Source organism: Ambystoma mexicanum, chromosome 6p, assembly GCF_040938575.1.
Source record: "Ambystoma mexicanum isolate Mex_15411 chromosome 6p, UKY_AmexF1_1, whole genome shotgun sequence".
In the NCBI taxonomy this organism is placed as follows: domain Eukaryota; kingdom Metazoa; phylum Chordata; class Amphibia; order Caudata; family Ambystomatidae; genus Ambystoma; species Ambystoma mexicanum.
The window spans coordinates 107,630,554-107,657,309 of NC_090935.1; the positions used below are offsets into that span (position 1 = coordinate 107,630,554).

Consider the following 26,756-nt stretch of genomic DNA (forward strand, 5'->3'; position numbering starts at 1 on the left):
CTAATCCTTTGTTTGTCCAGGGAAAAAGGAACATTGACTTACGATTTCACAAGGATCCACATATACACCGATTTCTCTAATGGTGTGCAGATAGCCCGGCACACATTTGATCAAGTTAACCGTGCCCTCAGAGCGAGATCCATACCGTACGCCATGTTGTTCCATGCAAAGCTTTGTCTGCAACATTCCGGAAAGACACATTTATTCGAAACACCAGAAGAAGTTATGGGATACATCGAACAGAATATCTATTACCCCCTAACAGCAAGGAACCACCAGCCAAAGCGAACACTTGACTGAGAGCTCGAGGAAAGGACTACTCTTATATAGATCCCGATCTGCAAAGAAGAAAGCGCGGCGACCCTCTGGGAAGGAGTGGTTGGGTAAACAAAGAAGCTACCATGCAGAGCCACCCACAGTCGCAGAAGTTACAATCTAAAGTTGGGGTTACACAGTCCAGTTGGGGGGATGATGAGGGAGGGGGGTGGACAGGCTTGTTGCCATTGTGGAAAATGGGCAAAGACACGATATGGAATCCACAAAGAACATGAATACAACAATAAAAACAGCTGGTTTAGTTGGGGAGTTAAAAAACGGACAAGTACATTACTAGAGCTTGCATTGCATTAATCAAACACCCGAGAAGGAGACTAATAAGAATTCATATGGAGGAATGGCTACACCTAGAAAAGTACAGGAAGTTAAGTTCCTGACGTGGCATGCCAGAGGTCTGGCACATCCAATAAAGGCACGGAAAATAATTGCATATGCTAACAGACACAAAAATTATGTCCTTTTGCTACAGGAGACCCACGCCACCAAGATGATTATAGATACGTTTGCCGGAGTTGGGGTCCAGTAAAAATCACCACAGATTATTCCTCACAGGCCAGAGGGGTATTGACGCTAGAGCACAAACAAACTAACTTTCAGTTGACAAAGACAAGGATTGACGAGGAGGGCAGATATGTGATCATATGGGGGAAGATGTACAATCACAAAGTGATAGTGGTCAACACATATGGGCCCAACGTAGACACCCCAAAATTGTACCTGAAGATTACATCTATGATAACTCCACAGAGACAGGCTAATATTATATGGGGTGGAGATCTGAATACGATGCTTGATCCAACCACAGACCGTTTATCAATGGGGCGTAGGCACCAGACCAAGTCGGCGACGACTATACTACAAGCAATGGCCACAATGCCACTAGCGGACGCACAGAGAGAGTTAAACCCACAAGCTCGGGAGTACACATTTTATTTAGGGGTCAATGGATCCAGCTCCTGCTAAGACTATTGCATCTGCTGCTTGGATCTCATGTCATCGACAAACGAGTGTGTGATACTCCCACGCACGCTCTCCGATCACTCTCCAGTCCTTCCTGTGCTACAGCCTCCAGACTCGAAATATACAATGAGGAATTGGCGAATGCCCCCGGCTTTGCTGAAAGATGACACACTGATAGAGCCGTTGAGAACAGAAATAATGGACTTCTTCGATCGCAATTCTGGTTCAGGAAAGTCGAGTAGTACAGTTTGGGAAACCTTTAAAGTTTGGCTGAGGAGGGTACCTGATGGCACAGACACATGGGGCATTGAGAGAGATAAGAAAAGAACTGGTTCATACCGAGCACATACTGAAAGATCTGGAAGTCTAACAGTCTCAAACACAAAGGAAGGACCTTTTGCAACAGATACAAGAACACCTGACGAAGTTCAGGGCACTGGCAGACCGTGAACTTTTTTGCATAAATCAACTGATAAAGGCCAGAAAGTACAGAGAGGGGAACAAGGCTAGCAGATACATGGCCAACCTCATTAAAACCGAACTAGGGATGAGGCAGATTACGAGCATGGTGGACCCGGAGGGGGCGGTGCATACTAGGGCACAAGAGATAAACCATGTGTTTAAGAACTTCTATACCAAATTATACACAAACACAAATCAAGTGTCCCCAGAGGAGCTCCAGGAATACTTGAGAGTCATTTCCACTACCAACGTTGGACAGGGCGGACAGAGAGAAACTAGACCTTCCCTTGTCCACAGAAGAGATAGAACAGGCAATCACAGACCTAACGGCTGGCAAAACCCCCGGATCCGGCGGCATTCCAGCAGATCTATACAATTCCTTCAAGACAGAGCTGGCGCCTGAACTACTAGAGGTCAGGGAAGAAGCCTTAGTCAGCAGGGGGCTACCAAGCAGAATGAGAGAAGCGATAATAACGGTGCTCCTCAAACCGCAAAAACCCCACCAAGAGCCTGCATCCTACCACCCGCTATTCCTGATAAATGTGGGCACTAAGATATATACGCTAAAGCAATAGCCAATCGCCTACTTCCCTTCCTGAATAAATTAATACACCCAGACCAATCCGGATTTGTTCCCACCCGCTCCACAGCATTGAATCTCCACAGATTATTCGCTATCATCTCCCAATTAAATCCAAACGATAAGACAATAGCAGTCGCTTTAGATGCTGAAAAAGCATTTGACTCTGTGTCATGGAGCTATATGTACGCCATGTTGCACAAAATGGGTTTGGCCTAGTATTTATGAACTACATAAGACTACTCTGTACTGACCCGAGGGCCATCATTCTGACAAATAAGACTCTATCCTCGAGCTTTACGTTGGACAGGAGCACCAGGCAAGGCTGCCCTTTATCTCCCCTCATTTTCACCCTCACAACAGAGGGTATAGCGGCAAGATTGCGACACAAACACTCGTGGAGAGGCATTTGTGTTAGGGTCCCCCCCCAGTTCATCTCTTTATATGCAGACAACACCATGCACTGCATAAGAGCCCATGAAAGGAACCTACCACCGGTGATGCAAGAGATAGCGCAGTTTGCGAAATTCTCAGGGTATAAAATCAACCAAACAAAATCTGAAATTACCCCTGAACTCCGACTACATCACAATCACAGGCCACCTCACACTTCCGCTGGTCACACAACTCTGCACGCTACTTGGGTATTATCTTGGCGACAGACAGACAAACTCTTTATACCAACAACTACGAACCATACCTTATGCTCCTTGAACACAAGCTCAAAATCTGGGACAAACTCCCAATATCCCCATATGGGCGTAAAGCGCTACTTAAAATGGTGGTAGTACCAAAGTTACTATACCTTTTTAGCAACATACCAGTATGGCCTGGGAAGACATTTTTCAATACACTGCAAAAGCTAGCGACACATTTTAGGCTCCAATGGCACAAAATGTGCCAGAGATATGAAACAGGTGGCATGGGGGCACCCAATTTCCAACTATACTTTTACACAGCACAGGCACATTTTGCAAAATACTGGTCAAACACAACCGAGCACTATGCGCACATACAAGCCGAAATGTTGGCGGCCTCCCCAATAGGCTTACAGGTTATGCCATTTGCCAAGGCCAAGAAAGACACTGGTGAGGTCGACCCAAAGAACTCCACCGTGCGGGCTTGTGCCAAAATGTTGAGCAGGGTGGAAAGCGCAGATCCATACTGGCCTCTAACCCCCCTCATGCACTATGCTGATCTAGAACCTACCCTGGATACAACGCTGCAAAGGAAATGGACCCCGGCCAAGAGATGCGCCTTGGAGTACCCAAATGGGAAATTCTCATCGTTGTCGGATGTACAGGAAAAGGTGGGGGCAGGCCTGATCACCACTATGCAAGATCACTGGTTGAAGGCGGCATGCAGGAGGAAATGGCCGTCATACCCGGACGCACCACCCACACAAGTTTCTAACGGAAGTCATGACACAGGATGGTTTCACAGGCAGCATCTCCAGACTATACAAGCAGTGCAAACGCACACCCCATACAAAAACAAAATGAAGGAAAAGTGGGAACGAGATCTAGACATAACAATAGATGAAAGCCGATGGTCGAAATACTGTCAATATACTAAGCTAAATTTCACCTAATCCAATTTAAAATGTTAAATCACCTACACATTACGCCAAATAAAATTATCAAATTTGATCCCTCAAAACCAGCGAACTGCCCTAAGTGTCACGCCCCTGCAGCGGATTCAATTCATATGTATTGGAACTGTCCCCCGATCAAACGATTCTGGGGCGAGGTGGCTGCAGTGATCAGTGAGATAATAGACTTACACATACCAGCCACACAGAAGTATTTACTTGGAGACATAGGAAAGGTGTCAATCAAGACACGTCGACTGTTTGCTGTAGCAGGGGCAGTGGCAAAGAGAACATACTTAGAGTTTGGAAAGTGAAGACCGCCCCTACTCTACAGACATGGCTAAAAGACTTGATTTACGTGCAGGAAACCAAAGAGAACTATGTCAGAGGGATCCTGGCACAAGCAGACCGAAAGATATCTGGGAACCCCGGAGGAGATACTGGAGGACAGATCAGATGACTTCGTATACAGGCTCAATTAGCTCCATATGCTACTCCGATGTACTCTAAGAAATACGTTCATCTTATAGAAATGCTGAAGTTGTAGATGTTATTTGAAACAATTATGAAATGTGATTTATATGTGATGTACCTGCCAGTCAAAAATAAAGTAAACAACTAAAAAAAAACTATTGAATTGCAGAGGGAGTGCTTCCCAAACGAAGATGGCAGTGAAGAATCCAATAGCTGATTGGAGAGGATAGGACCCGGCAGCTGATTGGTGGTTCATGGTAACTTGGAACTGGAACAGACAATCTAAAGTGCCTTTCATTGTCCTTCCTTGAGCAGGAACGTCATGTTTCTTAGTAATTCTGATAAATAGGCCTCAGTCAAAATAAGCAGTTTAGTTTCAGATCTGAAACTCATTTGGGAACAGCACACAAGTCAGCGTGGGACAAGACAAGACAAGTGGATTGTTTGGTGGGAGTTCAGCAAAATAAGTTACAGATGGAAATTAAGTCTTCAAGTTTTCAGGAAAATCCTTTATTTCATTCTTGTTTGGAAGTTTGTTAGTTTAGGTATTTACAGAGGAAAGAGTGTTTTGTTGCAGTATTTAGTTTTTCCAAACTACCAGTTGTGGGTGAAAAAGACTTTCAATGTGCTCCGAGTGCGAGCAAGCATGATCGTTTTTCTTTCATTTACTGTGCGCATGATCTAAGGAGCAGCGTGTGAGCAAGTTTAACTCCAAGCTCAAATACGAACACTTTTCAGGCCGCTACGCACAGGCGTAATGGAAAAGGACATTAAAATGCTCCGAGCGCGAGTATGTGAGTGATAAATTCAATTTTAGGTTTGCGCACGCTCAAAGGAGCAGCTGTCAGGCGAGCATTACTTCGTTTTATGAACGAACACAGTTGAAGTTGCGCGCATGCGCAGAAGTAAACACTTAGACCAATGAAATGAGAAGCATTGACTGGAGGGGAATAGCGTCCAGCTTGGACAGATAAAAAAGAGACTTGTGTGTAGAAGGAGTGATCCTAATAGCTCCACACGCCGACTGAACGCAGCATAGAACCAATAAAATATAAAGGCTGCGCACTTGATAGAAGAAATTCTAGGAAGTTGAATTCTTTGGAGGGCTGGACATTGATCAGAGTCTGTGTTCACAGTTCAGCAAGTAAGTGAGCAGTGAGACTCAGTAAACCCGGAGAGCTGCTCTTTTGAAGAGTCAGTTAGCAAGCAATAACAATTTCTAAAGTTACTACGTTTTATTTTCGGAAATTTGGATTAGAGAGACACATCCCAGAGACCCAGAAGAAAAGTCAACATTAAGTTCTAGTTCTTAACACTGAGCCTAGAGTAACACTCAAATGTCCTCTTGAGGAGGATTGCACAGGTACTGATTGTGGTCAGGGGGTTGGGTAAGCGGGTGAGGTTTGTGAGTGTGGAAATAATTTCTTATTTTGTTGTCCTCTGTAGATAAAGTCTGTGCCTTTTTTGTTGTACCCAATTCCCCTTTCCCTCGAGTGTGTTAGGATTTCAGCTTTTTATGCAATCAGTTGTTGACCATATACTCCAGGGTGTCTGTGGGTTTAGCAGCTCCTGCGGACAAGAAAGAACAGGACCTGACACGATTAGTGAGTCTGTTGCACCCCCATATCTTCGTTAATCTCTACGAATCCACGCACTTCTGTGTCCCTAGCATTAGAGGTATTCAGTACTTTTACTCTTTTCGAATCCCTAAGAGGATTCAGTACCATATTGAAAACCCCACTATAGTCAAGGTCCTTCGACGAAAAACGTAGCTTTCTCTGCAACCACCTCCCAAAAGGGGATTTGAGCGGTGTTCAGAATAAAACCGATCCTAGCATAATTTCTTTCCCTTGAACAGTGCCCTTAATGAAGATGTATCTACCCTCTGAGTCTTTAAGCTCCTGTTCAACCACCAATCCCAATCGGTTGGTCACTACAATCGCCACCCCTCTCTTCTTTGTGAGGATTGACTAATGGAATATTATGTCAATGGATCTTCCTCTCAGGGAGGGTGTTCCTCACCCTTTGGCCAAGGAGTCTCTTGCAGGAATAGCAAGTCTAATCTAGAGCAGTTGAATTCCCAGAGAGACAAGGAGGTTTTTGTTGGGGAAATTCATCCCTCTCACATTGAGGGAGCCGACGGTGGGCAAAGTATCAGGATCAGCCATATGTTACAGTATGATAAATCTCAAGTGTCTCACCCTGTATCTCTTCCATTGTATATCCGTATCTACCTTTAGTAGAGAATCCCAGAAACAATGTAACTACTAAACTTCCCAAAACATTCCCCACAAATCACAACTTTCCCTCAACCCCCTCCCCCCTGCGTCCAGTCATGAGTAGGTCTAAAGTTCACTCTTAGACTGGACCATCAGCAATCCCTTACCCACTGGAATGTCACTGTTAAATCTCATTTTTGTCCCTGAGCCCCGAATTATTAGCTTTTGTCATCAATACAGTACATCACATCGTACCCCCCTCATTTATGTTTCCTCCACTTGGAGACCCGCCGAAATATACTTTGTCTACCCTATCTCCCCTATTCAAAGCCCACCCTCTCCCAAGTTATTTTTATTACAGTTTTTGGCATATCAAATAGCCATCACCCTGGTTCTGCCCCGCTACAAATCTCCAGCCAAAGCTCAATGTGTGTTCATTCGTTTCAGGCCGGAACCCCAGGTGAGTTATGGATCACTTTTCCAGCGACGCATGTTTAATTTCCTTTTTTACTTTCTAGAACCCGCTATCCAACATCTGTCTGAGTTTCCCAAAACCCAGCATCTCTCTGCATTCCCGGCTGGGATCTTGCTCGTTGGCCTGTTTCTCTCCAAGTAACTCCTCGGATACTCTCTGGATGTCATCTTCTGTTACTAGTTTATATTTAAGGTCCTTATATTCGAAATTGATTGAAAGAGGTAATCTCCAACAATATCTCACTCCTTTGTCATTGAGCCATTGAGTAAGGGGTGTACATAGGCGGCGCCTAGCCAAAGTGAAACCAATGAGGTCTTGATATATGGTGATCTTCGTGTTCCCACTGTCTATGGGTCCTTCCTTTCTGGCCTTTTCCAAGAATCTAGTCTTTTCTGAATAATAGTAAAGTCTTGCCAGAACCAATATCGGCCCTCTGACCCCTCCACCTATTCTGTGGACTTTGTCAATAGTCGGCTCCAAGCTATTTCTTGATAACCAGTTGGATAGCTTTTATTTTTTCTCTCTCTCGGTTCCTTCTTCTCTTTCGGGGAAGCCAAAGAATCTAAAGTTATTTTGTCTTTCCCAGTTCTCAAAAACGTCCATTTTGAGCATCACTGTCTCTTCCTATCTTTCTCATTCTGATATCCAATTGCAATTGATTTAGGTGTTAGTGGGCCACCAAACGCCTTCACCAATGATCCAACAGTTGCAACGATGCGCAGTGTGCAATGTTCACCAGGTTGACTAGGACCAACTATTGTGAATCTACTAAACTATTGGCACACACATGGTTGAAAGCAAGGTGATGGTAGATATGAAAGGATGGGAGGAAATGTCTGGAAATGAAAATATGCACAAAGACTAGTACAAGAACAGGATGAAGCATGCATTCTAAATTGACAACCTACCGACTCTAAAGCTGTTAAGTGGCATATAGGCCGCTATGCAATACAACACTCTGGACATCCTCGCTTGATCTGATTTCGGGGGGAGGATGAAGCCACACCTTTGTGCTGCTAACCAGCATAGTATAGCGTACTAAACTAGGCATTGCATTCAGGGTGGTGCATCTTGAGGAGGGAAAAGGAAGTCTGCAGCAGCAACACTGGGAAATGGAACGGGTGCTTGCAGAATAATGGTGGATTTTACTGGCTACATCAGTCCGAACATACCCTTCTCAGGAAGCGTGTCCTCATTTGCGGTAAACCTAATACCCTTCCCATCATGCACTGGAACATGAAATCAAAAGACAAAAATACAGACAGAATAAAAAAGAAGACAATGAATTGCAGAGGTATAACACAGTCACAGTATCAAACAGTTTACACAAAGGAACATGATATACAAGTAGCTGAAGGTCTGTAGAGAGCTGACCAAGCACAGGTGCATCTAGAAATCTGATGCAGAGAAATACACATTGATCCGATGCACAATGCCATTGAGAAAATGACATAACCCCAAAAGCTGTCTTTCCATCCTCCACCCCAAAAGAAATGCAGTACTAAAAGTAAATAAGAGCCTCATGGTATAGAATTCTGAGATATAGCAACAACATAAGATGTATGAAAGTTCTACCTAGACATAGTATGTCAGAGGGAACCAGTAAGGGCCCAACCAATCACTTCTAAGCGAACAGTAAGAGATTGGGTGATAAGAAATTGCCTTGACTGCCCTCTATGTGTAATCTACAACCCAATATGCATGAGGTGTGTTCATTAACTGATAATATTGCACATGTAATCATACTAATCCACCATAATGCGCCCCCCCACGCTAATAGTGGAACAATAAAACCACTTTTGTCTGTGATATCCTAAACAATATGTTTACTGTCACCGAAAGTAAATGTTTGGTACTCAGAAAAGGCCATAGAAGGTGTATGGACCACTGATGACAGCTCATTAGTTTATTCTTGAAACTACAGAAAGACAATGATACAAAGCATTTGTTTTTTTTTTTAAAACCAAATCCGCAAATTCTATATGCTAGCAATTTAGTTTATGAAAAAATAAGTTACATACCTGAAAACACATCCTCGAGGATAATATGGATTTTGTTCGCTAATTCACAGAATCTTCATTATTCCATGTCACCAGGCAGTGACGGTCTACCGATATAGAAGGGGCATATTAAGGACGCCAGTTGTGACTGCTCTCAGAGACCACGAAAAATTAATATCCAAGGAGTTGATGGGGCACAGCCCAGGTACAGTCTCTCTACAAACTGTTCTTCAAGAACCTGGGCTTACGCAATGCTCTGATTTAGTGAACTGCAAGGGAGAGTAAACGAGTACTCTGCAATGGGGTTAAGGCAGGTATATTGCCTTAGTCTTCTATGAATATTCATAAGATCAAAAGAAAACCAAAGAGCAGCTCCCTGCTAATTAGTGCAGTGAGACAAAAGGAACCTAGAAAATCAAGCTAAGCTCCCTTATGGGATATACATGGTACCTTTTCACATAGGTGTACACCCATTCCTTAATTATATTCCTGCCACCAGAGTGGCAAAGACATTCCAAGTATAAGCCCAACATTGATATTCGTAATTTATTTGTATTGTGCTCGTACACAAGTGTTTCAGAATGCGAACCTGAGGGAGGGCAGGGGTAAGTTAAATTGCACAAAGTTATCTATAAGAAACAGTTCCTCTTCAGTTAAGTCCTATTGCCATGAATACTATTCACTTTCATACTTCCAACTTATTGAAAATACACCAGCAATTAGAGGGTGGACATCAGAAATGAAGAAAGCAGTCATTTCCCACGTGGGTTGGTCACAGGCATAGCCCACGGGATGGCGCTGAGGGGGCTATAGCCCTGGGTCTTTTGGTTGTAGCCCCGGATAGAAGCTCAGGGGTTACAATCAAAAAGTGTAGCTAGCTCCCAGTCCCGACAGTCCCAAACTTAGCGCAACCCCGGATCTTTTCCAGAACTAGCAACACCCCTGCACAGTGGCATGCTGCCCCCTTCTACTCAAGTGGCACACACACAACCATTGAATGCCGAGAGGTTGGGAGGCGCAATGGGAAGCTGGAGGCAAAATCTCAACGTGTTACTTTTAATAACATTTACGACATCAGCGAGTGTTCCCTAATCCATGCATCTGTACACGCATCTATTTGCTCTATTTGAAGATAATGGGTACAAGGATACGTATATAAACAGTTAAGAAGTCACGGCACAAGCAAGGGCAATTTTAATAGGTTTGATATTTTATAGTGTAAATGTGTTTGGATTAAAAAAAATTGCATTAGCAATGCAGCCTTCTGCTTCTCGTTCCCAGTCAATTCTATTTCTTATTTATTTCTTTAATGAGAATTACAGGGAAAACAATGTATTTTTGGCAGAAAAATGCATACACAATGTTTTAACGTTGATTGTCTGAGTGACAGACAATTGTCCTTAACAATGGGTGAGAGGATGTGGATAGAAAACCAGATGATGCAGGGAGGTAGAAACATGAACCAGGGATGAGGGCAGCAGAGCAGAATATTGGAACGGGATAGTGGAGGAAGGGCTAGGTTGTAGTATGAAGGGGAGGGGTTTAGAGCGGTGGGATTGTCGTAGAAGGGGAGGGGGAGAGGAGAAGAGGGAGATGTGGTGGTGTAGAATGCCATGCAAGTGGTTATGCAGAACGGACGACTGCTAGGGGGTTGAATTTAAATACAGATAAGAGTGGGAGTAGTGTGGCGAGGGAGAGGAAACTACAATTACCATAGCCACCAGATCTGAACGCAGGGAAAGTGGTACTGAAAGAGGCAAGACAGCTGGTAAAGAGGGATAGATAGGAAGGAAAGATAGCCATGGGTACCTAACAGTGAGTCTGACAAATATTCTATCTGGGAGAAGGTACCCCCTACCATATATGGCCAGGATTTTTCAGATGACATCAGAGGTCAGCGGCCTTCATCCAGGAAACTCCTACAAGACTTGCAATATCATTTTAACATATGGTAGGTAGGGAAACTTTAACCCAATAAAAAAAGTAAAGATGCTGCCTGTTTGTACTGTCACATTATAGTCATTATGAGTATGACGTGTAAAAGATACAAGTATTGAGCAAGTGCTTGGATCAAATAACTGCCCATCTAACTAGAATGTATTTTTGCATTGTAAAAAGGTATGTTTTTGTTTATCCTGAAGGAAATTGTTTTCATCAAGCTGAACGCTGCTTTCTATTTACCGGCACTGCGAGCTGCTCCTCTACTCTTGCCGGCATTCTCCGCGCTTCCTGGAGGAGGCGGGGACCTTTTGGACACGTGAGTAATCAAGTGACTTTGCCCGAAGATAAAATAACGGGGCTACCACCCTTGCGGCATTAAGCCCGGTGGAAATAAGCCCTCTGGCTGTTGTGCGGCTGTTTGGCGCTGAGGCGCACGAGGTACCCTGGTTCGTTCACAGCTCGCACAGGCGGAGTCGAGCGTGAGTCAGTCCAGGGTAGTCAACGGCTGGTGGAGGCAGTGAGGCTCCCAGTGAACGGTGTAATTGCAATGACGGCGCAATCAGGCTTGGGCGGCGAGGTGGTTCCTGGCTTTGGTCCGCTCACCCGACGAAAGACAATCCAACAACGTCGGATGCAGAACCCCTGGACTGCTCTGAAAACCGACTCGTCTCTCGAGTCATTGAAGGTAAGCTCAGTGCCACGGAAACGTGTGAATGAGAACTCTCTGGGACAACGCACAGTACAAGTGAAATCCCGTAACTAACATATCATATCATAACCTGTCCGTTGTCGCCTGGCCATGCTGACCCAAACGCAGCTGTGAGTGCTGTTGACGAGCATGTCACCGAAACAAAACCATCAAGCCAGTCAACTGACTCTGCAGCTGCATGTGTGTCTGAGTTCGACTCAGTAAGCGAGGCGGACGTCTCAGCTGCAAATGCAGACGCTCACAACGAGGATGCCTGCTTTCCACAAAGACCTTTACTATCTTTGCTCGATTTGCCACCCCTGCAACGGAGGGTAGTGTCACCAGCCGTGGCAAATCAAATCCACTCTGATAAAGGCGATGAGTTTTTTACGGCATTTGACCTGACCGATGATGAGCTAATGGAAGCTTCGCAAGACGAGGAAGACATTGTTTCACTGAATAACTCTGAAGTATGATCTTCGAAACCCTTCCAAGACACTGTCACCCTCGTCAATGAACATGACGACACCATCTTGGCCGGCAGTGTGACAATTCCTAATCTAAACAATAAGATTCAAACAGATTCCAAAAACAAAGAACAAAGAGACACTCCCCGTCGAGTAGCTGATGCAAAATCTCCCAATAAAACACTGTCTTGTGCCATCTCTACATACTCACGTCCCCACTTGTTTGAGGCCGAAGACGCAATGCTGCGAACAAGCAGTTCCCCGTCTGGTCGCCCGGATCAACGACCTCAGGAAAATCCCCTTGGTCAGGTCCACAAGTCAAGCAATATCATCTCAAAACCTTCCTGCGGGGCGCTGATGGACCTCTCGTCTGGCCCTGTCTCTCATTGTAGCCAATTACTACACAACAATAGTAGCTCTGACGATAGAGAAATTCAAGCCTCACGTCGTCCGCCACACAATCTTTCTACCCAGCATCATAAGATGTCTCCACCGCGTTTACCGAGAAACAGGGGAACACTTTTAAACCAACTAAATGCCCCAAAAAGTGCCGCGACGAATGCAGATGGAGACTCATTTTTAACATCTGATACCCAGTCTGACTCACTAAACAGCAACCACTCAAACGCGGCCGACAGGACTGGTGTTGAGTCTAAACCCAGCCTTTCGTCTGCAGCAGCCATGCAGATCTACAATAATGTATTGGCTGTTTCGTCTGCCGCACTTTTGCCTTTTTTGAAGATGTACAAATCTCTTCACGAGGCCCACAAGGACCAGTCTTTACTCATCATTTCACTAAAAGAAAGGATGGACAGTTTCAACTCAGTAACAAACTTTTTACAAAGTCAGTTGACCCAGGAAGCTGAACGAACATTGCGTTGGCAAGAGCGCCTAAGCGATCTTGCCGCACGCCATCACTGCCAAAACGATTCTCTTGCAGACGGCCTACTTGAGGCAGTGAAGTGGATGTGTCACTCTATTGCTGAGACGATCTCCAGAGTTGAAATCCAAACATTTGAATCATCTTCTGTGAGAAAACCTGACGCAAGCTTAAGTCCATCATCAGAAGCCACAAATCAGGACTCCAACAAATCAAAAGAGTGGCCTTTATCTAGACCTACATCCAATTCAATATCTAAGGTCACCCCCCTCAACAGCGTCTCATTTGAAACACGTTTTTGTAGCAGACAAGAGCAAGCCTGATTCACCCTGTGATGCTTCAGCTCCAGCACAATCTACGTGTCAAATTCCGACACGATCCAGAAGTGACACACATACCTACGATGCTCACGGTATCCTTTGGCATTTTCCAAGGACTGCCAAAACAACCAGAAGAAAAACCAGTGGACGCCGATAGTTTCTTAAAGCCACCATCAACTCAAACAAGACTAAGAAAATCGAGACAGGTAACTAGGAAGGGTGTATCGTCTCTGAACACACGAAACTTGATTCGTAATCTACCCACAAATGCAAATCCAGGCCTATTTAATCGAGTTGTTACAACTAAACAGAATGCTTCTAACATCATAAAAGATCGAGTTAAACCAACAAACGATCTCGGTCCATCGGTAATACACTCCAGCAAGCGTCAAAGAGTGGACTCCGACCTAGAAAGCACTGTAAGCAACGCTTCCAGATCTACGATCGACATCTGTGATTTATCTACATACTCTGATCACTTGCCGGACGATCATCCAACTTCCAACCCTGGCATGGCTTGGGAAGCATCACAAGCTGGACGTCCATCGATCCTAATCCATGAGCCAAGACGAAATGTGAATCCTGACAACAAGCCAGAGACGTCTGGGCAAAACAAGGAACAAAAGCCATCACGCTGGAATCCAAAATACACCACCTCTCAAGGAAATAAGTCTGCACGCTACATCGCAAAAGCTTCTACATCATTGAGTTCTCGCAATACACCACCGACTTGTAAACTAAGATTGCAAAATCTCCATCAAGATGATGACGACCTGAACTTGAATCGTCGAAATGTGATGAAATTACTCACCTGTATTCCATCACTTCGAACAATTAAGTCCGAAGATATAAAAATCGTGGAGTACGCAACTGAACGTTGCTGTGATCAAGTCCTTCTGCATATCTCGTCTGCCTTAGTTCGTAATACCATCTTGAATGCTGCGGATGAACTGCTGAGCTATGGATTCGATATTTCACTTGAACCATCAAGCTCTAGTCTTGCTAACTCAAAGTCAAGTTCAGTGCATGCCACTCCTAACTTCACGGAACAAAGACATCTGGACTCGCATCGGAATGCCCATATTGCCGACTTTCAAAGATCACGCCCTGATCAGACTCCTAAAAACAACATGAGAAATGGCAAAACAGAATGTCATTAGCCACCAATTTTTGGAAATGAATGCATCCGGGATTTTATTTCTTGGAACACCAGAGGGTTCTCCCATCTATTCAATCAATTTGACGTGGATTTGGGAAAGGTATTCGTCATTTGTCTGCAAGAGACATGGTTAAGCGTGCCTCCGACCAGTGATGTATTTACGATCTTACTAAATCCTGCCATCAAAAACGTAAAAGGGTGCCCTTCTTCCGGTCTACTAATGATGATTAGGATTAATACATGATGGCAGCTTAAAGACGCATTTACTCCCAATCCGTTTGTACAAGGCGCTTTATTACAATCGAATCATCAAAACACAGCTGCGAGGAAGCACTTGCTCATTTTAAATGGGTATTGGAATCCGGCAAAAATCACCACAAAATCTTTTCTTGACTCTACAATTTGCATACTTGACGAAGCCATATTGAATTACAAGAATCTTTCAATCATTTGTGCAGGTGATCTAAACTGCACCTGGTTCAAATATGACGAAGGAAACCAGAGATACAAGCCAGCTCCAGTCAAAGAAATAGCCTGCCGCGGTTTGCAATGGAGTCCAGCGCTTCATACGAGGAATTGCCAAATGGTCAACGGACATGTGACAGGAGATCGTCCTCCAAAGCAAACGTGGTCAAACAATAAGGTTCATTCAATCATTGACTACTTCTGGGTATCGTAAAATCTGTTTGAAAAAGAATTGTCACTAACAATTTTGCCCATGACAAATAGCGATCACAATCTCTTGCGGCTTACCTGTCTGGTAGAATGGTCAATGGAAAATCGATCCTATGGTATTCCCATTTCAGTGAATGCAGGTGGCAAACGTCTTAGGATTGATAAAGTAAAAATTCAAAAAATCAGCCAGAATTTTAGCAACGGCGAAGTATCATCGGTTGATTATATTCCCCTGTTTTCAGACTTTGTAACTGCAAGAGTGGGAAACTCCACTATGGGTCATAAACACAAACATATTTCATTGACGATACTGATGCAAGCCAAAAAAGCGATGCGACGAGATGTGAGGAAGCTGAAGAAGTTGCTTAAGACCACCAACGACAAGCTCCACCATCTCTGCAATTCAAAAACATCGTAAATTGTATCGAAATTGGCTAAAATCTTAGAAAATCATAATAGAGCAAGATAAAGCTGAGCTACTATTGAAACAACTAGTTCAGAAAAACTCACGGGAAACATGGGCAATCCTTAACTCTGGGAACTCCAAACACCAGTCCACAGTGTCTAATGAGATTGACTCAGCGCAATGGACACTTCATTATACAAACATTTTTAACAATCCACAACATGAAGATGCAAGTGGCTGTGACCAAAATCTGGCTTCATGGGGTTTGCGTATTTCCGCCGACGATATAATACTTGCAATTCGGTCATTGAAGAACTCAAATGCCGCCGGTCCTGACCTAATAACAAACGTAATGCTAAAAAACAACGAGGCGGAATGGGCAATCTTCATAGAATCCCTATTTGCAAGACTATCTTCAATAAAGAAATACTGGTCTTGGCGGGAAGCAATAATAGTTCCCATTCACAAAAAGGGCAATCGGGCTGATCCTTCCAACTATCGCCCGATTGCCCTGTTGGACACCATCGGAATTTTTTTTGCCTCTTTTCTGCGTCAACAGCTCTTTCAATGGTCAGTTGAGGAACAAATTCCAGATGTCCGACAAACTGGATTCACAAAAGGAGTTGGGGTTGAAGTAAACCTGCTGTTAATGACCATCTTAAAACTTGAATGTTTAAGGGCCAAAACACGACTGTACGTTGCATTTATTGATCTACGTGGCACCTTTGATATTATAAATCGAGCTAAACTATGGCAAAAACTAAAAAACTGGAATTGTCCAAATAATCTGATCGATCCAATAAGAGCGCTCCATTCAGACACAGTAATTAGCATACGCCTAAACAATCAAGGCGCCCTATCAAATCAAATATCCACGAATATGGGCGTGAAACAAGGCTGCCCACTAGTTGCCGAGTTATTTAAACTGTACATTGCCCACATCCCAGCCTATCGTACAAGCGTGAGATGTTTTCCACCAGTCCTAAATAACACCGCAATTGGATGCCTCATTTATGCTGACGATGTGGTCCTTTTAGACAAGACCCAGATAGGTCTCCAATGGCAACTGACAAACCTACATGAATATTTCATCAAAAATGACTTGGCGATAAACACTGACAAGACCAAGATTGTCATCATTGGCAGAATAAACCCCAAAAAACAACGGCCCTTCACTTGGTACATCGATAAAAAACCTCTCGATGCAGTGGAGTCAATAAGATATTTAGGAATCTCTTAATAATTCACTCTGCGAACATCACTGGAAAACTGACCTAAAAGCTTGAATGATTCAATTCAGTATACAAGCACAGCTTCTGAATAAATCTTATGGGAGATTTACACTCACGCCCATATTGTTATTCTACTCGCAAAAAGTAGTCCCGACGATCACTTTCGGATCAGAAGCAGGCTGAAGCATAGACGTGGCATTTTGGCAGAAACTTGAAGGTATCTTTTGGCGGCGGGTCCTGAAGCTGCCTACTTGCATCTCAATGATCCAGGTAAGATATGCGCTCTCCTTAAAGCCGTTACATGCCAGTGTTTTGTGGAAATCCCTAATGGCATTCCGGAAAATGATCACAAAGCCCATGCCACCTGCCTATCAGATTTTCTCAAAAAGTGTAGGACCTGGCCAATTTAACCTACTTGAAGAGTGGAAACAACGTTTGGTGCAGACCCTAGCTGGTGCTGATCTAAATACCGATGACCTGATAATGAGACCACAATCAGCAAAAAAAGTTTGAGATTGCGAATTGGATCCAGAACAACGAGCAACGGCGCAAGATGGCTTCAACACTAGACGCTGGAACAGGTGAACATAAGTTGGGCGTTCCATGTAGCTATCTGACGAATTGCCCGTCAAGATATCATCGTGAGCAGTTCTTGCAAATACGTTTTAATGCCATAGACACAAGAGCGATGTTGTGGCTTTGTCATTCAAACGAAGTAACTGACGATATGTGTCGATTTTGTTTCACAGAGCCTGAATCCCTAGAACATCTAATAACCAAATGCACGATGACCACAGAAAAACGAATCTTACATCTGGGCAACTTTAGTCCTGCAAGCCCCGATTCTCGAGATTGGTGGTCATATGCAATGGCTGGCAATTCCGTGAAACTATGCTGTGCGATAGTCGATTTCATAGCCTCACTTGAATTGGAAGCAACTGGCCAATTGACACATATTGTCGTGCCCTAACCATGAAGCTGAAGAACATTTGAACGGAGGCATTGGCCGTCCCTTCTTCATTGTATCCACTTTTCTGTTTTAGTGGTTGTGTTTTTTGGAGGAACATGTGTTAAAAATGTTTGTAATAAAAGTCTGATGTCACAGTGTTTACGCTGTGACATATTAGACTGATGTTTCAATAAAAAATAAAAAAGGTATAAAGGCAGTTAGCAATTTTTTGGACTAAATAATCGATCTCTTGACCATATGCATTTTGTTTTGTTCTGAGGCTGTACTATGAATTTTGGCTTATGAACTTTAGCACACGCATTGTCTGTGTCGTACATGGCTTTAATGGCTTTTTTATAGGTGTTTGTCATTGAAATTATTAATTGATTGGTGTATTAGTTAGGATTTTTCTTATATGGACTGATTGACTTTTTCACTTATTAATTGGTTGGGTTTGAGATTGAAATATATAAAAATATATTTGCCCCGCACACTACTACAGAAGCAAAGGATTCATGGAAAGAGAAACAGTGTTTTACCCTGGTCTGGATTGGACTCCCCTCAAACGTTATTAGTCTTACATTTTAAATACAGATTAGATTAATCAGGAATCTATGAAAACAGTCACCACCCACTTTCCCAACATCGCTGGTTTCAGCACACAGCTCTTAGGCATGTTCTTCCGCCTCCTCGGCAAAACAATTGGACAAACCAACAAGCCACAACTCTTAATGAATGGCCTGTACCAACACAGTCACAATACAAGAGCAGATGCTGGGGCAGAAAACCTTTTGGGTGGAGGGGCAATGCACAGGAGACATCCAAACCAAGAGGGTGAAATTCAGCGGTTGGTGAAAATAAGCAGTTGGCATACCTACACAGCAATAGCTTTTTGGTGGCACCAAACCAGACAATCGTTCCTTATGTGGTTGCAGTGTAAAGTCGGACAAGGCTTTATGAGAGTCTACGACTACTCTAAGGAGAAGCTCTCCGCAACATGTCTATGGGGGAAAAACAAGAGCTCTATAATGGAACAGGGCCTGGATGTCAATATCATTAGATGCCAAAAGATGCACAATCTGGATATGCCTGGCCTTATATGCATCCCTGGCATAGTGGCAATATGTGTCAGCATCTAGGAAATCCTGGAAGAGATGTGCCGGCTCCAAATATCACTGCTCAGAAGCCAGGAAAAACAGGTGGAAGGTGGTTCAGACAGAAGGAACTGCAGAATATCCCCCCAACAGCAGTATTCAGCACCCTTTGGCTCTCCAGATGCTTTAGACTACAATTCGCACAAGCCCTATCGGTATAGAAAGTGTTGAGGGATCAAGGCTGTAGGTTGCAGAACCACAAAAGATCCAGTAGATTAATACCTTAGAGTGTTTCATTCAAAGAATAAAAGGATTTATCAAGCATCGTCTATTTTCTGTGAGCATTTAAAGGAAAGGTCCACATATGTCCGCCAAATGTAGCAATATTGTCACTGATTCTCTGAAGGGAAGCTACCTGACTGACTCTGGGGGTGGCTATCCGCGGAAGGATCACATAGGGGAAGACACACTCCAGAGGGACAGAAGAATATTAGATCAAAATGGAGGAAATCCAACCTCACTGCAGTCCAACACATTATGTGCACCCCCTTCACTCTTTTCAGCACTGAAACGAGGAAGAGGTATGGAGTAATGAAGAAGAGCAGAAGTGGTAAGACAAAGTTCTAGTCTTTAAAAGGAGTTACACTGTGCCGGGAAGTTTAAAGTTGACACAGATGAGAGAACACCAGAATAAAGAGAGAGGCAGAGGCCGGCTCCGTCAGTGACTTGTTCTGACTCAGATCAGAACACCGAGGACAAGCATAAAGTCAGAAGCAGCGCTGAGGCTGACACAACGGCCTGCAGGAGAGGTTAACCGAAAGAAGCTTACCGCTTGAGGACCCAAAGCAGGATGGGCCATGCTTAGCAGAGGCTTGCCAGATCACGGGAAGCATGCCGGGCCAGCGAACCATAGAAGGCAGAGAAGGGAAGACACAAGGAACACCGAAGCCGTCCGGTAAACCCAGAGAAAGCAAACGGGTTACTGGAGCACACGTAGGTGAATGTTGTGTTGTGTTAAGTAACACCATTGAAGAAGTTGATGTAGGGCAAGCAATATAAGAAACGGTTGTTGACTCAATATTTCAAAACAGGAATTGGTGTGAATGCAAACAGTGCTGGAAAGGGTTGAGGACTCCATATCTGAAGGAAGAAGAGAGCAGAGATGAAGTGCAATGAGAAAGGGTAAGTGATGATCCACTATTTAGAAAAGATTGTTGCATGGATGATAAAAAAATAATTAGAGAATGGAAATGCCCTCGCAGGTTATTGAACCAGGCAAATAGTGAGTCTGGGGCTCAAACCCTCAGGAGGAGAGAACTTTGAAAAACAGTAAGATATCCTGGCAGGAGAGTATACCAGGAGAAGTGAACTTTGGGAAACAGTGCAACATCTTGGCAGGAAAGTTGACAGGAGTGGGAAGGGAAATGAACTTGAATTTGGGAAAAGTGTGAAACCAAAGCACACAAGGGAAGAATGATACCTCTTTTTGGAATCAGTGAGAAAGGAGTAAGTACCCTGGCAGGAGAGTACACCAGAGACATAAAGAGGAGCAATCATTGGAGACGGGTAGAGCGATACCCTCAGAAAGCAAGTGAAGTAAGACCTTGAGAAAAACACAGGAACTGCAATCAAGTGACTTGTTCAAATTAACAGAAGAAATCTAGGGGAAGGGCGATTCCTTTTGTTGGTAGAACTTTCTTTCTTTGATACACATTAAACTTTATATTTTGGAACTCTGAAAGAAGGCCATGAATGCTGTAAGGAACTCCTGGTGGCAACAGTAAAGACAGACACAGGTGATCACAGTTCAAGGGTTTTTATTGAACTTTATAATGGGTGAGAACGGCCTAATCTAAACCTAAATCTAAGATGGCAGCAAGCTACGACCATCAAATAATAATAAGGCAGTCCTAGTGGCATTCTGTCAAATAAAAGGGCCTATACTAAAAGAAAACTATTGCCAATCCTTACTACGAATTACAAAAAGAGTGTTGGATAATGTTCAACAGAAAAGAAAGAAGTATTCACAAAATGATAAGTCAGGATGGTAGGGCTGGGTCTCCTTTCCCCACGTTTGAAGCACAGGGTAAGGCGGGACTCTCGAGCAAAGCACATTCCCAGGCCTCGACAGCACGAGGTTCACAGTTCAGTTCAACGATATCAAAATGCCTTCAGAGGCTAAGTCTCATTCCTGCAAAAGTCTCTCTGTTTTCGCACTTTGGGCGATTGTTCTTTGCCCCGATTTCACAATGACAAACAAAAGTTCTCTGTGATTTTGTACCTTGGGCAATTGCTCTTCACCACTAGGATCTCCCTCTGCCGAGCTCCGACCCTCCTTGTAAAAACATGCCTCCTTCAGTCGGGTACACTACAACCTCTCAGATATCGCTTGTCATCTTTAGGAGCTTTAAAGTCCGTTTCGACAAACAAGATGATACTCACATTGATATACTGCTCTCGGGTGCATTATTCTTCACCCCTTTTCATAAAACTGAACACAAATAAACAAACAAATATTCTTTGGCCGATTGCTCCTCGCCCCTAGGATCTCCATCAGCCGGGCTGGGATACTTCTTGCAAAATAGGCCTCCCTCCATTGGGTTCACTAAGGCCTTTCTTCGACAAAGTTCATGTATTCCTAATACAGTTAAAGTATTGCTCAGTTTTATCAGAAAGCAGGGTTTCTTTCTCTTTAGCTTTCTTTCTGCATCCCTGTGTCAGGTTCACATTTTCCAATTATCACAGTTCACAATCGTAGTGGAAAGCGGGTTTCCCTTCCCCTAGCTTTCTGCTGGCCATGGGTCAGAGACTTTCGATTGTACAAGAGATTTGGTGTGATCCTTGTAGGACCACTCTGACGCCAAACGCCACCCTTTCCTAGGGCCTTCTGGTTGTTGCAGTTTCAAAAACAAGGCCCGGTCAGAGCCTTTCGAATGAACGCCCATGTGGCGCTGGATCCCTCTGCACCTGGACCGCAACTGGGCTTCCTTTAGAGTTCAAACATACACAAAAGTCCTTTCTTCTTGCGTTTTAAAAATGTTGCTAGTCGCACTCTTGGGCTTAACACAGTTCGGTTTGATATCAGCTTCCTCTGACTCACCGGCTGTGCTGAACACGTTGGCTTCTTTGTTCTCTGGAGTCAAGGATAGTACCATGGTAGCCAGCTTGTCTCTCCGCCTGCGTTATCAATGCGGGAGGCCCCCCTGTACCATTGACATCTGGTGCTCCGCACGCCAGCTGTAACTCCTGTTCTTACGATTTACCTTCTGGAGGCTTTGTGGGTGTGAGTTGAAAAGGGCAAGGGCAATTCCCCCTTCGTCGTCCTCCCAGGTCTCACTGCTTTTCTTCTCCCTTTGTACTGCCAGTTTGGTGTAGCTGTCTCCTAGTGAGTTCGGCCTTGCTGGAGTGTGATTTTGTGTTCCACCTTTTATCCCTGTGGGGAAGGTAAAGGGCCATCAGGTGTGCATGCTTACTGCCAATTGCATGACTCGGTCTGACACGAATGTTGGGACATGTCAGGTAAACGGCTCGGGTGTTAGTTCATTGTCTGTTACCGTGTCAGAAAGTGTTCATGTGGGAAAAGAGGGAGAGGGAGCTTCTAAATATCCTACAGGATAGGATGGGGCAAAGTTGTTGCTGGGAAGGGGATACAACGTCACAATCCTTAGTGTCCCACTTCGAATCCCTGAAGGCCGCTCGCCCAGGTGAACCTCCCCCACTAGTCCAGCCCCCGGAACTGGATCCAATAGCGATGGCTGTGTCCTGGCCAACTGGACGACAGATCTCCGGGGACCAGCGGGTGAGACACCTTTGGGTTTCTCACAATGCATATTCTATAGAAATCCCTGTGTGCACACTATATTAAGTTTAGAGTGTAAGCGTCCGATTAGGGTTTTTGGAAAAAGAGCAGAGGATGCTCTTTTGTCTAACATCCTGACAGAGATGTTCCTTTTTTGTGGAGGCAGGCAAACCCCTCTTAGGTTAGAGATAGATAGGATTTCCCCCTGCCCTCTTATTGTTTTGAGAAATAAAAGTCCATAGCAATCAACAAACATGACACTACATCCATGTCTTACTCTTGATCCCTTACACCACCCAGTTTAATAAGTCACAGGACAGGACACACAGGGTGTCCGAGTACTGTACAATGCAAGTTACAAAAGAAGAAAAGAGAAGCAGTGAATGAGGGTATAGACTAGCAGCACGTGCAACCCTTCATCCAGCATGAACAGGCTGCTTAATTCTGGCGAGTTTAAAGATATGAACTCAAAGCAAAGAAAAAGAAAATGTTTCCAACCTACACATCTGCAATTCTAGAGATGTGTGAGGAAGGTGAAGGAGCAAGGTCAGAGATTGGGAAGGGGGATTGAGAAGCATGTCTAGAAAACTCTTCACACCACTTTTCCTATGTGTAGATGTTGTCTAAGGTGCAGTAAGGCTATGGCGCCTGTCGAGGCAGGCAGTAGTGAGGCATGCTTGTGTCATGTATAGTGCCTAGTGGTAAATCACGGTGTACAGCTGGAACCCCAGTGGAAGAGTGCGACTTCTAATAAAATCACCATCAATGGTTGCACTTCTGCTACCGATAGGGGTGGCATTGGGAAAAGGGGTTTATAAAGTGTGGACGTTCTTTTAAAAACCACGTCCACGGTTTGAGACAAATAAATTACTAATGGAACATTCAGCAGACAGTGAAGATCAAGAAGGGCTCTGAGCAGGCCACCTTCTCTGCATAATAAAGAACAAAGACATCATGGGTGTGGCCTTGGGATGTGGACATCAAGTGGACAGACCTCTTGAAACCAGATAAGCTAGCTTTTCATGGGTTGGCAGGACAAAGGACACCAAAGGGACTCACCTCTTCCTGTCACTATGTATTTGTTAACATCCTTTGGACTTGCAGCCCAGTTTTAATGCAGCACTCAAGTTACTTTCGGGAAGTCCATGGTGGAGTGTGGCCTGAAGCTCTCCAGATGAGCAGACAGCCCGCGACAGAATGGATATGTGGCAGAAAACGTGTAGGCATCAGGGTGAATTGCACTTTGAATACGTTTATGAGTATGGGCTGCGGTTCTCACCTATCCGCCTCTGCAGGAACAATGCCCAGTGACGTCACTGTGAAACGTGGAAGATGGAATGGAAGCCTGGGCATTACCTCATGTGCAGGTATGGCAAATATAGGTATGCCAAGGCAGTGATGGTAGCACCTTGGGGATCGCTTAAATACTGTAGGCTAGGGATGACCTCTCTGAAATCTGTGGTGAAACAAGGATCCTAGGGAGAGCCAGATCCCACTTTAGTTAGATAACTGTGAATGGATACATGCCTTTATCTGCTAAGATGCCAATAGCGACTGTCGTTCCAACAGATGATCCAATAGCTAAGCTGGATAAATAAAAGCAAGTGCGGGGTAGACAGCGAGGACGTCCTATTAGTGAGCACTACGTTCTTGATGCTTTCAATGCATCTACTTGGACTAAAGGTCACAAATTCATAAACCAATGTACTTTAGGAAGAGCTTCCCATTTTAGCGGGTCACTCTATTCTTGTATGACTCCGAAGAAAATGCCTTGCGTGTGGACTTCTCAATCCGCAATCAACCGCAGTTTCTAGGAACCTGCCCCGCCCCCACCCAAGTATGCAGTGCCTATGGTTGATCATGCATTTAAGATATTCCTTACCTTCTTGAATCGCTTGACAGCATGCTTCTCTTTCCCAGATTATGAGCTCCATGCTACCTGTGACCAGTTCCATGTAAGTCATCAGCCATCTTCCTTTGGGGGGTTGAAGGCAGACACGCCAGGAACTGCTGCTGTTGATGATGATGCATCTTCAGGCCATACATACATTTGTTTGTTCTGTCAGCCAGGAGATGATAAACCTTTGGTGAGCGTTAAGTCACTGCATGCATAGGGTCTCTATTGTACTAAAGGCCCATCCTTGGCTCGGTCACCCAAGAACTTCCCATCCTTGGCCTTAGCAAGGGCTGTACCTTTTCCTATCTTAACCCACAGAGCTTGGAGATAGTCTTTCAGAAAGGAGTCATCCTTTTCTCTATTAGGGTTACCAGGGCGTTGAACTTGTCCCATCTATTGCTATCCACTTCCAGGTGCTCAGGATGATGGATCCGGCACACAGTGCCCTGGCTAAGACACAATCGCAGAGTCAGCTGCTGTCTGCACTAATAAATGCACACACCCTATGGAGTGACAAACTTGGGGAGCAGGCAAAACGCAGATGGACTGCAGCCGCTACGGGCAGATTATTATTCACACAGCTATTTCATTAACAAAAGGCTTGTCGCATTAGAGAGCTAGAGCTCTCACTAGCCAGACATAAGTGGCATAAATAATATTGTTGGGCCAAAAACTAACCAAAATGGCACCCCAAAATAAGCTGATGCAGTGAAAACAGTTAAAACTAGATACCTTCTTCTCTTACACACTTCCACATGTACTCCCCCTTTTCTATTCCCTTCATCTGCTCTACTCAGCTGCACTTCTACCCTGTAACTTTAACATCCAGCTGGTAATCTGGAAGTTAGAATTTACCATATTGTTGGTGTTTCATAATACACCGACATGTATGTAAGACACTTTAGAGTGCAGGTGGTGGTGGGCATAAGGGGTTGTGTAGGGAGCAATTGTAATGCTTAAAGATTTTAATAACTGAGCAAACAACGAATTTCTGTTTTGAAGCAAGAAAGATTTAAATATTTGCATTAGTTAAAAATAAATCAATAATAAGCCAAATGCATTTATGCTGTGCGATGGTAGCATCTGTGGAATACAACGATAGGTGAGGATTATGTACGGTGAATGACTTTTTGAAAAGGAAAGCCCCTTTTTCCTGGATGTCAGGTGGTTTGGCTACTGGCTGAGGGCCAGCAGTATAAAAGCATTCCAGAGGGTGGGAGCACCAGTCAGTGTTCTCTCGCCCACTCTTTGCGATCTGTAGGTGGCTGCAGTGTAGAAATTGGGTCAGAACAAGACGCACTAGCAAAAACCTTCTTACCGAAGCGCTTCTCTGATTAGTCCAGAGGCTAAACAAAGAAACACCCAGATCTGTTCTCAAACCGAGCTCTCGCACACATGTGAATCCTGTGCTTCAAAAGATCCAGCACAGGAGATTGAAAGCATTAACAGCCAAAACCTCACATACTGTTTAGCATCTGTGAAATTCATATATATGTCTTCCAATTTATAGACTTTTTGTGTTTGGGGGAATATTGTAGCTAATGAAAACAGCAGAGCCGAACTTTCATTTTTCGTTCAAAGGAGAAATGACTCACTGTAATGATCTTTCTCCTGCAGATTCCTCATCTAATAGATATCCTCATCCAGCTCTGCTGCTTTGGAAAACTTTGACATGGGGCGTAGTGGACCTTCGACTCAGCCTTCGATCGCCTTGCTCAGCGCTCGATCGTTGGCTCCACAGGCGACATCAGGCATTTTACATACACTGCATCACAACGCCCCATACCTCAGTTTCCCCTTTTTTCCCTGTGCTTGAACGCTGCAGAGGAAATTATGGGAAACAAGGCTAATCAGCCTACAACAAACTTTGGATCAATGAAAAAACAAATGACTAGCAAGATAGGAACAGTCACACCAGAGCCATCACCAGGCATCTCTTTGCTTAGATAGGTGCGCCAGACCATAAGAACTTCCCAAGCCGGGATGGACGGGAGGGGAGATTAGGAATTTGCGGGAGAAGAATCCATACGAAGATGATTACAGCAAGTAATTTCTCCTTCACCGGTTTGTTTTTCTCCCGCAGATTCCTCATCTGACAGTCTCCCCAAGCAGTTAAGATGACAGAGGGGGCAGAAAGTCTAACAATAGCAGA

At 44.3% G+C, this 26,756-nt stretch overlaps 1 protein-coding gene across 4 annotated transcripts in view; it reads right to left on the minus strand.

Moving 5' to 3' along the window:
* The window catches only part of LOC138511252 (protein unc-13 homolog B-like), a 2,171,549-nt gene that overhangs the window by 103,195 nt on the left and 2,041,598 nt on the right, over positions 1–26,756 (minus strand). The window contains exon 38 of one of the 4 annotated variants that reach the window (XM_069626797.1): positions 8,270–8,326. The exons of the other annotated variants lie outside the window; for them this stretch is intronic. Within the exon in view, the coding sequence (XP_069482898.1) occupies positions 8,270–8,326 (57 nt within the window). The remainder of the gene's footprint in view (positions 1–8,269; positions 8,327–26,756) is intronic. 4 annotated transcript variants of the gene reach the window in all.